The sequence below is a fragment of the Poecilia reticulata genome, linkage group LG7 (genome assembly GCF_000633615.1).
Source record: "Poecilia reticulata strain Guanapo linkage group LG7, Guppy_female_1.0+MT, whole genome shotgun sequence".
NCBI classification, from domain to species: Eukaryota; Metazoa; Chordata; class Actinopteri; order Cyprinodontiformes; family Poeciliidae; genus Poecilia; species Poecilia reticulata.
In genome coordinates, this window is record NC_024337.1 from 5,027,953 (window position 1) to 5,042,491 (window position 14,539).

Sequence of the window (14,539 nt, forward strand, 5' to 3'; positions counted from 1 at the left end):
ATAAATTATTGTATAATTATATGTAACTATACTAGAAAATTAATGAACAACATTTTATGTTTATGATGTTTTTATATATTTGTATACAGTGGACTTTAACATTTTTTATCCAAAAACATAAATGAAACATCTCACATTTTCATGTCAACTTTATTTTAATAGTGACACAAAGAATATCAGAAGAAAAAAATGAGAAAATTACATAAAATGAGAAAAAACATTATTTGCATTTCACTGAAGGAAATAAGTATTTGACCCCCCAGTGAAACATCATTTAATACTTGGTGGAAAAACCCATGTTGGCAAAACACAGCAGTCAGACGTGTCTTGTAGTTTTTTATAAGTAACTCCTCTCTGCAGATCATCTCCAAATCCTTCAGGTTTTTAGGCATGAGTTGGGAAAACAAAGCTTCAGCTCTCTCCATATTCTTCCATGACGTTGTTGCTTCCTCTGGACACACTTCTTTGTTTCCTTGGCTAAATGTTTTGGGTCGCTGTAATGCTGGAAGACCCACCCAGGATCCATTTACAATGCTCTGATTGAGGCAAGGAAGTTTTCACCCAGGATTTTGCGATACATGACCTCGTTCATCTTGTCGTTGATGCGGTGAAGTTGGTAAAGTTACATATTTGGGAAAAACCAATTAAAAGAATAAAAGCAGAGGATGTGGAATATCATCTGCAATGTTGAGATCAATATATTTAAAGATATATATATTGCGATATCATTCACTGACAATATCGCTCAACCCTGTTCTCTGCAGTAGGTTAGCATGGCTGGTTAGCATGGCCACCGATGACAGTAGATGAGAAATCTTCCTGTAACAGTAAGTTGTCTTACTAAATGCGATTGTGGCTCATTTCATTTTTTGTAAAGTAAAGGTTCTTTGTAATTCATGGCAATATAAAAAGTAAGGGCTTCATTTTGTTTCTCTAATCTTTTACTGGTGTAAAAAAAAAGGACAATTAGAATTCAGTTTGTGTAATAAGTGATCTTAGTTAATACAACCACCAACCATTAATCAGATATATTAAAACATAACACATATGGTCAGGCCAACAAACAATAAGAAAATAAAATAAAACATGTATAAAAGCAATGACTTTGAATTCAAAAATGTATAGTTTGGACCAGACTTCAACATCTAGACAACAGGAGAGACACTGTGCTGCTGTCTGCTGCTGTCGGCTCCTCTGAACAGAAATGGGAGTAAGAAGTCATCCACTTCACTGGGCAGTCTCTGAAAACACAAAGTGTGAAAGATGAACTCTACATGAGTTTGCAATTTATTCCAATAAACTGCAGGAGCAAAGCTACAATACTAAAAATCCTGAAATCATTTTACCGGTGATATTTTTGCCCCTTCCTCCTCTGGTACTCTGTTTCATCCACTGTCCACACAGCTCCCTTCTCTCCTTCCACTCGCACAAAGCACTTGTGAAGGCTGAGATTGTGACGTATTGCATTCTGGGAAGATGAGCAAGGAAAATGTTTGTTTTTTTTTGCTATAGCTAACATTTCGATTCTGTGAGGGAGATGAAACGTGTACAGAATGAATTCACTTGAATTGTTTAAACCTTCCACGTTGCTGTGTTGTGTCTGAAGTAGAAGAACATGGTGGTAAACCAGTTGTAAATCTCATTTAGAGTCCTCTGTTTGTCTGGAGATTCCAAGATAGACTACAAAATAAGGGCCACATATAAGAGCAACTTGTTACAAGAAAGCATCAGGTTTCCTCACACTCATAGTAAGCCAACAAGTAACATGTATTTACACTAATAGTGCAGCAATCTAAACCTTAACATCACTTAAAAAAAAAAAATCTATTTGCAAACCTTATGTAAACTTGAATGTACTTACCCATCTTATCAGGTAAGCGTAGGTGTACGGAGGCCTGATGTTGTTGTATTTGTAGCATTCAATGCCTGGAAACAAATCTGCAAAATAACGACTACAGGTCAAAAAGCTAGCAAAGAAATAAAAGGACAAATCTAATAATTTGTTCAACTTTGGTGACAAGTTAGGAAACAGAACAGTCCACAGCAACACAGTGGTGACCAGCATCAGCAGGTTGTCAGCTAGGATGGAGTCTGCTTTACGGAGGCTCCGTAAAGCAGACTCAGGGAAACTTACACCATCACACACATATACAAGTACAAGCAAATATGCTCAGGGGTCGTATCTATATGCAAACAGCTGTTAGCATAATGGTTATGACAGCTTATAAAATAACTTTTACTTTATCTTTTCTTGTAAAATGTAGCTAACTGCATTTTTTTTCTTCACCAAACGCAGATGGTTTGAAGAGCACAGAGCTCTCTGTGATTAGTGGCTAAACAAAGATAAGGATAACTCTCATATGTGTGTGTGTCTTGAATAGGATCACCAGGTTACCTGGCAGGAGGTGTGTGGAGGCTTTAACTGCCCAGTCACGTTGGAATGTCTGACTTGGATTTTTTAGTTCCCCCAGTTGGATTCTGTCTTCGTTAATTACCTGAGCCTGGAGGAGCAACAGAAAAAATACTGAGCATCAATTCACATTTTCTGCAAAAAAAAAAACTGACTTAAACCAATCATTTCATGTTCTTATTCTACAAAACAGAAGTTAAGTTTTAACAGTGACATCTTGATGTTTCTATTGAAATTTTTTCAGGTTTTGTCAACTCTAGTGGCCTTCAATCAATAATGGTCAGACAGCGAAGCGGGTTGTGAGGGAGAAGGAAGAGATGCAGCAAAGGCCCCCAAGCCAGGACCTGAACCCTCTGCGGCCGCGCCAAGGACCGGGGCGTCCACACATGGGCCTCACCCCACCGCTGGGCCACAGCCATGCGGCCATCTTGGAATTTAAGATTTTTATTTAGACTTTCCACTGATTGCAATTACAGAGCAAATGTAAACAAGCAAACTTTCTCTTTAATGTTCAAATACACAGCAGAGATACATCTCACTGTGTATATAAGCTAAAATGATCTTACACACCAGGTTAGAGTAGTTGTTCTCTGAAAGATGAAGTTGCATTGCGAGAAGTTTTTGTTTTTCCAGGACAAGCTGAAAAACAGAGAACATGTTGGGTCACATCAGATTGTGATCAAATGTGTCATGCATTGCAGCGTTCCACAGTAACAGAAGAGTGATGCATCAACTCTGTGGAGTTCAAACTCTGCAGTCGATTAAGCAAAGATGCTACGATGTTTTGCATTTGGTTTCTCCAGCAGACTTGTGATGTGTAAGTGTTGCATTGTAAAACCAGTCTGCTTAGCGACTGAAAATGTAAAACATAATCAAGGAACCCTCATGTTAATGGAAAAACTCAGCCTCTCCCAGTATTCTTTCATTTTCCTTTCCAGCTGTGCTTCTCTTAAAACTAGACTGGTGCCTCTGTGTTACACTACAAGCACTATGTAGAGACATATTCCAATGAGTTATAGGTCCATGCATTACAGTCTGTAACGCCACATGCCTAAATACCGTTATATTTAAAATATCTCAAGCATCTTAGAATTCACCTGACGCTCCATGTACTGGACGATGTCCTGCTGCACCCTCCACTGAGCGATGCTTTTGTCATTGTGTCTGTGTTCAGAGTGGAGGTGYCTGAAACACAAAATAAGTCAGAGTTATCCAAGCATTTCCTTAGCGTCTTAAAAACTTTATTTTCAAAGACATGCCCTTGAAATACAGCCTCAGTCGACTCCTTGTGAAGCCCCCCTAAATTCTTGAATGGATTTTGCTTGGCAAGATATGACCATGATGCAAAGTCAAATTTCTTGTCTTATTTTGGATGTGTAACATTTTCATAACAACGGAAGGTAATATAATAGCTACATTACAGTTAATAGTCTTAATAATAGGTCAGAAGGAGAAGGACGAGGACTGTCAACATCTACGTTGAACAACTGGATTATGGGAAGTTGTTAGGATTCTGTTTAGGAACCGACTTACTTTAAGAAAGTGGAGAAATTTTCCGATACGACTCCGCAGCCTGGCCAGCGGCACAGACCGCTCACAAACAGAGCACTCATCCCTTCTGGCATCCTGGGAGAAACAGAAAGGCCTCCTGTCATCCTCAACAACAAACAGTAGAAAATACCTTATTCATCAAAGAAGTTATTACACTTTGTTTCTAAATGTAATGTTGCTTTTCTGACCACCACAAGAACCAACTTGAGAAACATAGCCACCCTACATGAAACACAAAAATGCTGTACTGAAAATACACCACTGAGGCATAATCCACACCTTTAATTAGCTCCCTGAATCTCTGTTAGGTTGTGCTCAAGACTTCTTTTTTTATCTGACATACAATCCCCTCGTAAACTTGATTTTCTGTCAAGGATTATGAGTTGTTCTCTTCTTTTCCTAAGTGCCTCCTTTCATCAGGGTGTTTCCTAACCATCCCTCCTCTAGACCAAGAAGAAGAAATAAAGCCCGTTGTAAGATGCCACAGGTGAAGCTGAAGTTTAGATCCTTCCCTAATGTTAGAGAAGGAAAACAGTTTGTACTTGTGTTCATGTTCTTGTGTTCAAAGTGTCTGAATGATGGACACCACGGTGTAGCTGTTAAAATCTGTCAGAAATCTCATCTCAGTAAATTATTGCACAAAGTTCATTGCCTGGTCCTTTCTTTGTTGTGACTCTCCTCTGTCTAATTCAAGTCTAAACCTCTGAGAACCTTCATTCCTCTTCTTCAAGATTTGGTAAAAAAAGAAAAAAAACAGAAAAAAACAATGAATGATGTTGCTCTTTTACGACAGTTGCAGTAAGTACATTAAGTTTGCTTTTACTCACCCGTTGCTCAGTCCGATCTTGACTGAAGGTTGCTTCGGATTGTCTCCACTCGGTGACAACAGATAAAGGTTTGGGTTTGGCAGCATCAGAGAGGAATTYGACCAGGAAAGATGCTCTGTATCCACCTCCTCTTTGCAGAGAGAACCAGATCCACTGCTGTCTGAATTTTACGGCAGAAAAAAAACTTTGTTGGACCGTTATGTACAGAGCCAATATGGACAATTGAAAGACAAAACCAAAATCTGTCATTTCAAAAGACCTCGCATATTTTTGGAACGACACTGAAGCTGAGAATCAGGCTGATCTAAAGTCAGCACCGGGTGGTATAATTGTCATAGATGTGCATTATTGTCACAAAAACATTTTCCTACCATGTTGTTGTCTGGAAGCTGCTTGTGGAACGTGACGCAGCACAGATGGCCTCCTCTGTTTATGCTTTTGTATCTCATCCATTCTGCTCCTAAACTAAAAAAAAAAATATATATATATATATATATATAGAAAAATAACAATTACAGAACCATCTGGATGTAAGTGTGTGGAATATTAAAGAAACCTGTAGGGAACATTCAGTTTGATGAAGTTACAGAGGCGGGTAGCAGAACTTATTCTTATGCTTGAGGAGGAGAACTGGATTCAAACCTGAACAATACAAATTCCATGAATCACAAAATCTGATGCACCTACAGATCAGCAACATTGTGAATCACAAATAAGCCAGCAGCTGCTGGTGAGTCAGTCGTGATACTGAGTGAAAGCAGCAGGACACGATGAGCTGTAGTTTGACAGGTTTGATTTTATTGTTGCTAATTATGGCAAGGAAAGTGTCGAGTTAAGAGTAATATATCATAAAAATAGTTCAAGAGCATAAATCATAGTTCCAGAAGAAATGGCTAACTTAGAAAAAAATGTCAACTTTATACAAACGTAATATGGTAAATGGCCTGTATATGTCCATTTCAACAAGACCCTGAAGCGCTTTGCACCACATTCAGCCATTCACCCATTCACCCATTCACACACACATGGTGCCAAGGTGCACTACCCTGTAGCCACAGCTGCCCTGGGGCAGTCTGAGAGAGGAGCTGCAGCACCAGAAGTTTATATTTTTTACCTGATGTCTGTATGTTGGAAGAGTCTGAAAACCAAAGTCAAGGTTTCATATCATACAAATTTCCACTCAGATTTTTTTTTGTGTGTTTTTATTCTACATAGAAAAATTTTCCATCCTGTTTTTACCTCTACAATACAGAGAAATGGCTCTAACTTGTGCTTAGGAAGTGGTAAAGTTTGTTCCTGCATTGTTGGGTGAAGATACATGTTGCACACCTGACTTCCTGACGTATGTGGTGAAACCACTTGCCTGATTTGAGGTGGGGGATGGTAGCACGTCTCTCAGCCATGAACAAAAACAGCATTTTTGAGTGATGTATGTGTTTATCCCCATTTTTGACATATTATACATTTTTATTTCATTGTTTTTACTCAAAAAATATAATTTTACACTGTAAAGCAAAGGGTAAAAACAGCTTTGTACCGAAAACATTGTCTACTACTCTGATATTTTTCAATTTCAAACTTTATACATCGTGCTTATGTTAATAAATTCTGTTAGAAATAGGGTAGCTTTACTCTGACTGTACTAGAGCAAATACTTAATTTGTCCTGGGTTATTTAGCTTATTATGTTGATCTCATTTATTTATTTGTTTATTTTGCTGTTATTTTGTTGTGTAAGACCAGATCTGGGTACTACAGCCAAACTTGCTCTAAAGTAAAAGTATGTATTTTTACTCAACTAAAAGTGAGAATTTGTCAATATAAAAAAGTATTAGATTTATATAGGCTACATTTTGAGAAACATTTTTATTATATTATTTCATTTAATTTGAGGAAAAATGAAATGAAATAATTTTCCATTTAAAAATGGTTACATTAGGGTTAAATGCTTACATCTATAAATTCAAATAATAAAAATGAAATTCTCAAATATATTTGCAAATATTTGAATTTGCAAGTATTTGCAATATATTGGAAAACATAATACTACATTCCATGTGCGAAAATATATTGTGTAGTGCACTGAAATGGGGTTTTTTCTAATATACTGCAGTATATCTTTGTTTCATAAGGGCTACTAAGAACATCCATCAGAATGAACCCGAGGACATGTGGATGTTATGATGGTACCACTGTGGACGATGTCATCCTCAGATCAGATCTGCCTCACGTGGCGGATCCTCTCTGGTCTGACCTCCTTCACATTGATGACCGTTTCCTCCAGCACAGGCGCCGTTTCTTCCACTTTGGTAAATGTCTTTGTTCTTGCGTCCAGAAACACTTTGAGCTGGGCATTTTTCTTCTTCAGCTGCTTAATACACCTCCTTCCTTTTCTTTTGCACCTCTGTTGTGCAGTCTTGATTGCCCCTCAAAGTGAATCCTCTGTTTCCACCTTAATCACCTTGTGATCCAGGAAGCGTCGCTCTCAGGAGAGTCGACCGAGCTGAATTTTGGTTTATTTACCGGTGAGCAATGTCTTGTTTCAATCCACCCCATGTGATTTGAACCTTGGATTTCATAAATTGCATTATGAAGTTAATGATGTCGTTTTTTCCCAACCCTTTCTGGAAAGCCATGGATATTGTTGTGCCTCGTCCTTGACTCCAAGCCATTACATTTCTCTGAGACTTTCATAGCTTCTTAGAGTAGAAATTTCACAGTCCGTATTATCTCGTCTTCAGTTTACCACACTCTTTCTTTCCTTCTTGTGAGCTACTTTCTCCTCCAAGGACATTGTCTTGTCCATCAGCTCTTTCAAGCTCATTCCAAGCCAATGCTCTCTTGGGTCTCCCACTGCTTCATTATCTTCTTCATCGCCCCTGTACCTCATGAAGTTCGGCCAAGTCCCAGCCCTCATTTGACGGCTCTGAGTGTACCGCTTGTACCTTCACTGATCCGGTATTCTTTTCTCTTGCACATTTCCCTTCCATCCTCTTCCCTTTCAACCAGATTTTCCATGGGAACTCTATATCTAGCAGGTTTTTCCAGCGTTGTTTTTATCTTGTTTTAGTGGTAGCTCCAGCTGTGTTTTTCAGAGCAGCCATCTTTTTTCCCGCCGTTTACAACGTGACACCGCCAGAACCCTCTGAAGCCGACATTTTTAACAACTCGCAAAGCTCAGCTGACGTAAAACAGTCCAAACACATTTTGGTTTCTACAGGTGCAATCAGTTCTCCATCACTTCCTGAGGATGAAGGAATCATGTTCGGGAGGATGCCAGTCATTTTCTTTCTATTGGAATCTATTTTATTTCAGAAGAATCCCATGAAATCGTTACTGCTGCGAGCGGGAAGAACTGACGGTTCAACAGAGCCATGACTCTGGCAACTAAGAAAACACCTAGGATTATTCTCCTCTACTGATGATGATAAATACAACGTTCTAGCTTTGCAAAGAGTCTCCTCTAAACAGGAAGAGAACCATTTTCATTACGGTAACTTGAAATGGGCTGTTCTGTGTGTTTTTTTGTTTTTTGGGGTTTTTATTTTTACCAATACTGTCAAACAATTTTCCTCTAAATGGAGCCATTAAAGGTTTTGACTGAACAGAACTGAGAGTGTTAGATAATTGTATACAGAAAAAATTAATATTTCATGAAACCCACTGGAGAAAACGTAAATATGTTTGTTTTGTCAAAAGAACGTGATGTTTCTAGGTTATTCTTAAATGAAATTAAGTGAACATTATAAACTTATATTTTGTGATAATTAATTAAATTAATCAACAAGCAACATTGGAATTTAGTTAACTACAGAACAACCCAAATCATCTGAATGCTTACAGGTTGGGATCATCTCAGAAAATGAAACTTTAGTTCAGTTTTAAATCTCACAAAGTCCTGAGAACTATGTGTGATGACTGAATGCAGTATTAATACAAATACAGTATTAATATTAATAATGGCTTGTGAAAGTATCAATATTTTCACAAGCCACTTTGATTAATGTGCAAATGTTGATATCAAAAATAATATATTCCACAAAACTCTTCAAAAACGTGCAGACACTAAACGAAATTTTGCTTTGAATAAACAAAGATGCATATTTTCAATTTATGTCTACTATTAACTATTTTATAATTACACAAATTTCCTGGGTATTCCTTGAAACATTCTCCTTGTTTTTACATTTACAGACATCTGCAGTATGTAAATATTTGAAATTAAAGGATAGAGTTATCTCTCTTTTTCGCTTATCTGAAAGCCACATCAGGAATACAGCGTGCATCTATACAGCAACCCAAACAGCAGATACGTATCTGCAAATGCACACCCACAGACACAGGAATTCAGTAGAAAGTGAGAGCTCTCTCAAATGTTGTGGTTTTTCAGTGTGATTTCTTATTCTGGCTTTCATTTTTAACTTTGTGCTATAACTGAAAACGAGTGGCGCTTCAGTCTTGACCCTCCCGTCTCAGAGCAGTGAGCTGCTCGGTGAATCTTAATCATCTTCATCTCGTTTCTCGCGTGTCTGCAGCTCACTGATATTCTATATTGAAACTCTCAATATTTCCATGTGGGGATGCAGCTACAGGCCACATTACAGTTTGGAAAATTGCCTCATACTGGCACTACTATGAGTGTGTGGGTTCACTACTCATTTCTAACGACATGTCACGTCCAAGTAAAGGAGTAGAAGACTCTTGTTTTCAATTATTACTAAGAAACGTGCCTTGATTGTCAGACAGCGTTGTCTAAGTATATTTGTCGTAATGTAACTTGAACATAGATTTGTATTACTCCTACTCAGTTGATTGTATAAAAGTGAACTGTTATTGTATGCTTAAACCTTCATTTTCCTTATCATTTATTACACGTTTTATCTTGTGTGAGGGGATGGAGACCTAGAGGCGACAGTAACAGAGGTGGTGGTGGATGAACACAGCCTTGAACTCTCACACTCACTCCTGAAGTGCGTTTAGGACGACCTCTCGACCTAATGTGAGTTTACATGAAGAAAACCTGAAGAAAGCCAAAAGAAGGAAAATGGAAACTTGATGCAGAAGAGCTGGTTTAAAACCAGAGTCCCTCTCACTGTAAAGGATTAGAGGTTGGCTATTTTGGTTAATGATACTTAGCTGATTTATTTATTTTTATGCATTACAATCAGTCTTGACAATCCATACTACAAAAACTATATGAAGGAGCATCAGAACAAGTATTGCTGATGCTTGTAGAGGACAGTACAGGCACCAGCACTCCTCCCAACCCTACTGGGGGTAAGGATGTAAGCTGATGGACGGACGGATGGACGGATGGACAGATGGACGGAGGGATGGACTTTTCACATAATCCCTGTAGAGTGTGACTCAAAGCTGAAGGATGAAGACACAATCAGAACCACCAAGCTAATTTAACTGACTGATGAATCAGTGGAATCAAATTCACTTACTCTGACATTTAACAAGAATTTGCATAAATCTATTTCATTTCCACATTAAGGACATAACAGACGTCAGACCATGATTGTGTACATAATACAGGAGCATTTTGAAATCAGTAAAATCCCATTTCTATCTTTTTAATGTTGGTCTGAGCTTTATTCCCTGCTGGACACAGTTGACCACAATATTCTCTGACAATGTCTTGAACATGTAGATATGGAGGTAACAGCACTGGGCTGGTTTAAATCTCGTCTCTCTGACGGTTTCCAGTTTGTCAGTGTGAATCAGATAAGTCTTCTTCACAATCCAGGGTGACTGAAGGAGTACCGCAGGGCTCTGTGCTACTCTATATCAGACGGCATCAGATCCATTTTCACTGCTATGCTAACGGTATTCAGCTGTATCAATCGATAAATCCTGATGAATCCAATCTATTGGGTAGATTGCGGGCACCTTGATGACTCTAAATTTTCTTAGTTATGGTTTCTGTACCAGAACCTCTGAAAAAGTAGCTGTCCAGTCAATCACTTGATCTGGACAGCACTGAACTGGCTTAAAAAAGTAGAGAACCTGAATGTTACTTTTGACCAGCATATGTCATTTCAATCCCATATTAATCATGTTTCTAGAAGTTACTTCTTTCATCCCCCAAATGTTGCCAAAATTAGAAATAAACTAGTCGTACATTTGTTACTTTATTTCAACGCTGGACAACTCTAATCCTTTACTATCAGGAAGCCCACAAAATTCAGATAAAATCCTTCAGCTGATCCAAAATGTTGCAGCAAGGGTTCAGATGACAATTAAAAAAAGACATCATATTTTTCCTGTTTTAGCTTCTCTTCAGAATTTAAGACTCTCCTCTCACATATGAAGCTCTTAATAATCAAGCTCCAACACACATCAGAGATTCGATTGTTTCATGTGTTCATAACGCAGCACTTCACTCTCAGGTTTACTGCTGGTTGCTAGAGTTTCAACACACAGAATGGGCCAGATCCTTTCTCAGTAAGCAGAGCCAAATCGGTTTGAGTCAGTGGGGCAGAAACCCGTCTACTTTTACTGATTGCTTAAAACTTTCCTTTTTGATAAAACATACAGTTGGACTGGTTTATCCTGACTTGTCTCTGTAGTTATGCTGCCATAGAATTAGACGACTGTAGGACAAACTGGATACTTTTTCTCACTTTCTTCTTTTACTACTCTCAAGTTTGCAAGATTTTCTGTTATTTTTACTGTTAACATTTTTGTTTTCTCTCGGCTGTTTTTCTCTCCATAGGAGCTGCAGCTGGTCTGGCATCCTGTTTGGCTGTGACTCCTTCCTGGAGGAGGACACAATCGTTTTTCCTCTCTTGCTATCAACTTTTTTACTTTCATGAACATTAAAAACAATTCTGCACTCAGTTCATCAGTTTCCCCTTGTGCGTTCTGCTCTGTCCTCTCGGTTGTGGCAGCTGGCCGACTGTGACAAGTCCGGTTCTAGTTCTGCTGGAGGTTACTTCCTGTTAAAGCAAAGTTCTTCCTTTCTGCTGTCCCTACATGCATGCTTGGTCTGAGGGACTATTGTAAAGTCAAAAACACTGTCCTGCTGTCGGTATGCAGTCGTCCAGGAGGAGATTTTCCTAAAGTGTCTCACTGAATCAGATGTAAGGCAAAATGATTCACACTGATGTGACGCTATATAAGTAAACTGAATTATATTGAAGTAGCTACTGCTCAGGGTGGGATACGGATTAGAACTTAGAATTGGGATATTAAGCATACATATAAAACTTCAATGAAATGTTGGTGTTGAACAAAATCTCACAACACTGATCTGATAATAACCCTGGGCAATGCTGCCTTGCTGCTCTTTGAGAATGCTGCGTCTGCACTGAGCTTCATATGAACAACTGACTGAAGTGGCACCAAAGACAGGGAAGACCAAGATATTGTTTATCTAATACTTTAATTTCCCCTTGGGATCTAAATTATTTTAGAAGTTGCAGCTCTAGCAGATTATGTATAAAGCACTAGACTAATTCCAAGATGGCTGTGCAGTCATTGTGTACATAGACATAGCAACATGTAATAATGTACATAGATGTACATTGTATATATGTGTATAGCATGTATACACATCTATACATGCTATATATGTATAACATATACATATATAGCATACTCCTGAATATTTAACATTCAGGATTAAACATTCAGTTTAATCCTGAATGTGAGAACCACATTCAGGATTAAACTTTGTATTTCACAAAATGTGCTTTATTCTCATATAAATTCTCATAAAAAGCAGTTTTAGATTGAATTAATATAGTTTTCTTATTACTTTGCCGTTACTAAAGAGGGACTTTTATCAAAGTCTAATCATACCAACCCTAAAAGCTCCTGAAATCCCAAATCACCACACAAGGAAAACTGTGTTGTGTTCTCACACCACAGTTAGAAACACACAACAGTGACAGCAATAATTCAGACTGCACGCTGTTTAAGAGAAGCTATCGTATATCCCAGTTTGAGACGGTTTTTGACAACATGTTGAATAACAAAATGGAGGTAAAAGGTCAAAGTAGTTTACTAAAAAGAAAGAATTAGTTATTCATACATGAATACTGATAAAGCGTGTAAAGTTTGGGACAGAAAAATGCCTGGTTCTGATTAACAGACTCCATCAAGTCTGTAAAGCGTTTGGAAACATGGAACCAAGTGGCCGTCGTGCAGAAGAGCAGAAAAATGGGACCGTTGTTCAGTTCATCTGGAGTTCTGTGACAAAGACGGTGGTAGGCCAAAGCAGCTGCTGAAAAATAACTCAAAGCTCAATAACACTGAACAACAAACCGAAAATCTTTGTCAGGACAACAAACTCAACCAGCAGCAGCCGCAGCAGTGAGGAACGATTATCCACTGACAAGGACACAAAGCAGGCAGCTGGCTCATTATGCGTTAATCCTCCAAACATAAGTTACCTAAAATCATCTAAATCCTTAAGTTACTCTTTTTTAAAGTAATTACAATTACATAAAATTTAAAATGACTCCCAATTTTAAGTAAATATTTCATTTAAATATATTTCTCTAAATATTTGAGTCAGATATTTAAGAAATGTTTCATTGAAAGCTTCAAGTTTATAAAAAGCAAACTGAGAAAATACTTTAAAGATTTCACTCATTTGTAAAAACGTCTCATATCGTCTCAATTTCTTTTAAAAAAATATCTAATTGAAAAGAGAGTCTGTGTGTGAACTAAACCGAACTTAACAATAAAGTCACTTTGAATTAGGGAGAATCTTTTTGCCACTAGTTAAAATGTGCTGCCTCACATGTTAACACATGAATGTTGTCATGTCTTGGATTTGTACGCAGCGTTAAACTCACCATACTTTCTCAATTGCCCCCTAGTTCCCTTCGTTTTCGACATTCTCTAAGAGTTTTAAGTTTTAAAGTCAAGCAGTGAGGTTTGCTCTTACCGTACGCTGAATCTCCCGCTTGCCACTGCCTTCGTTTCAGATGAAGACGTATTCCACAGGAAATCTATTTTTACCTGAAGAAGAATCCACAATGTATGTCTCAAGAAGACGACCAAAAGGTTTGTCTAAATATTCAGGAGAACAACCAAAGTCAGAGTTTAAGTTGTGTGAATTTATTAGACAATGAAACCTTTTGACACGGATAAGTTACATTTTACTGACAAAATGTGAAAAGAATGTACGAAAGGAACAAACCTCAGTGCAGTCTGAAGAGGAAAAGGCAGCTTTGACATCTCCCCTCTGTATTTATGCAAACGGCTGATGTCAAAGGTGTTTGTCTCATCCGCGCACCGACTCAACAAACCATACAATTAATTTATTCTTGTTATGTTGCTGACATGTTTGGTTCACATTCTTAACAGTTTATTTAAATCTGTTATGTTTTATGTTTTTCATCCGCTGTAAACTGGTGGTTCTGTTTTTTACCCCTTTAGACCACGAGATGAAAAGAGCATTATAGATGAAATGTGTTATAAGCATTATTTTGTGGCTGGGGCTCTCAGGCTTTAGGCGTGTTATTTGTACATGCATATTGATATAACTCATGTATTTGTGTCTGCATTGTTATGATGAACGAAATTATATTTTGACTTTTTGGCTTAAAAGACATGAGGAGGGGAACAACCAAAGGAAGAAATTAGATAAAATTGGGGAGGGAAAGCCAACATTAACAGAGTTAACCAGTGACTGAGGATTAGGTAGATAGACTAAAGACTTACTAAACATATTACTTTTAAGATAATATCTGCACTCAGTAGGGATTTTAAGCCACAACCTAGTTGTGTGTATA

At 37.9% G+C, this 14,539-nt stretch overlaps 1 protein-coding gene across 2 annotated transcripts; it reads right to left on the reverse strand.

The window, feature by feature from the left end:
- Positions 1-772: 772 nt before the first annotated feature.
- On the reverse strand, positions 773-13,765 carry LOC103466967 (forkhead box protein P3-like). Of its 2 annotated transcripts, none has more exons than XM_008412934.1 (11): positions 13,690-13,765; positions 5,160-5,253; positions 4,789-4,948; positions 3,944-4,036; positions 3,508-3,595; positions 2,981-3,049; positions 2,396-2,501; positions 1,862-1,938; positions 1,579-1,680; positions 1,347-1,468; positions 773-1,241 (listed from the first exon to the last, which is right to left on the reverse strand). In XM_008412934.1, the coding sequence occupies exons 2-11, from the start codon at positions 5,239-5,241 to the stop codon at positions 1,139-1,141; spliced, it is 1,002 nt and encodes a 333-aa protein (XP_008411156.1). In that variant the 5' UTR covers positions 5,242-5,253; positions 13,690-13,765; the 3' UTR covers positions 773-1,138. The 2 variants fall into 2 exon arrangements, with proteins under 2 accessions (XP_008411156.1, XP_008411157.1); XM_008412935.1 differs by lacking the exon at positions 13,690-13,765 and adding an exon at positions 5,345-6,621.
- Between the last annotated feature and the right edge of the window lie 774 nt (positions 13,766-14,539).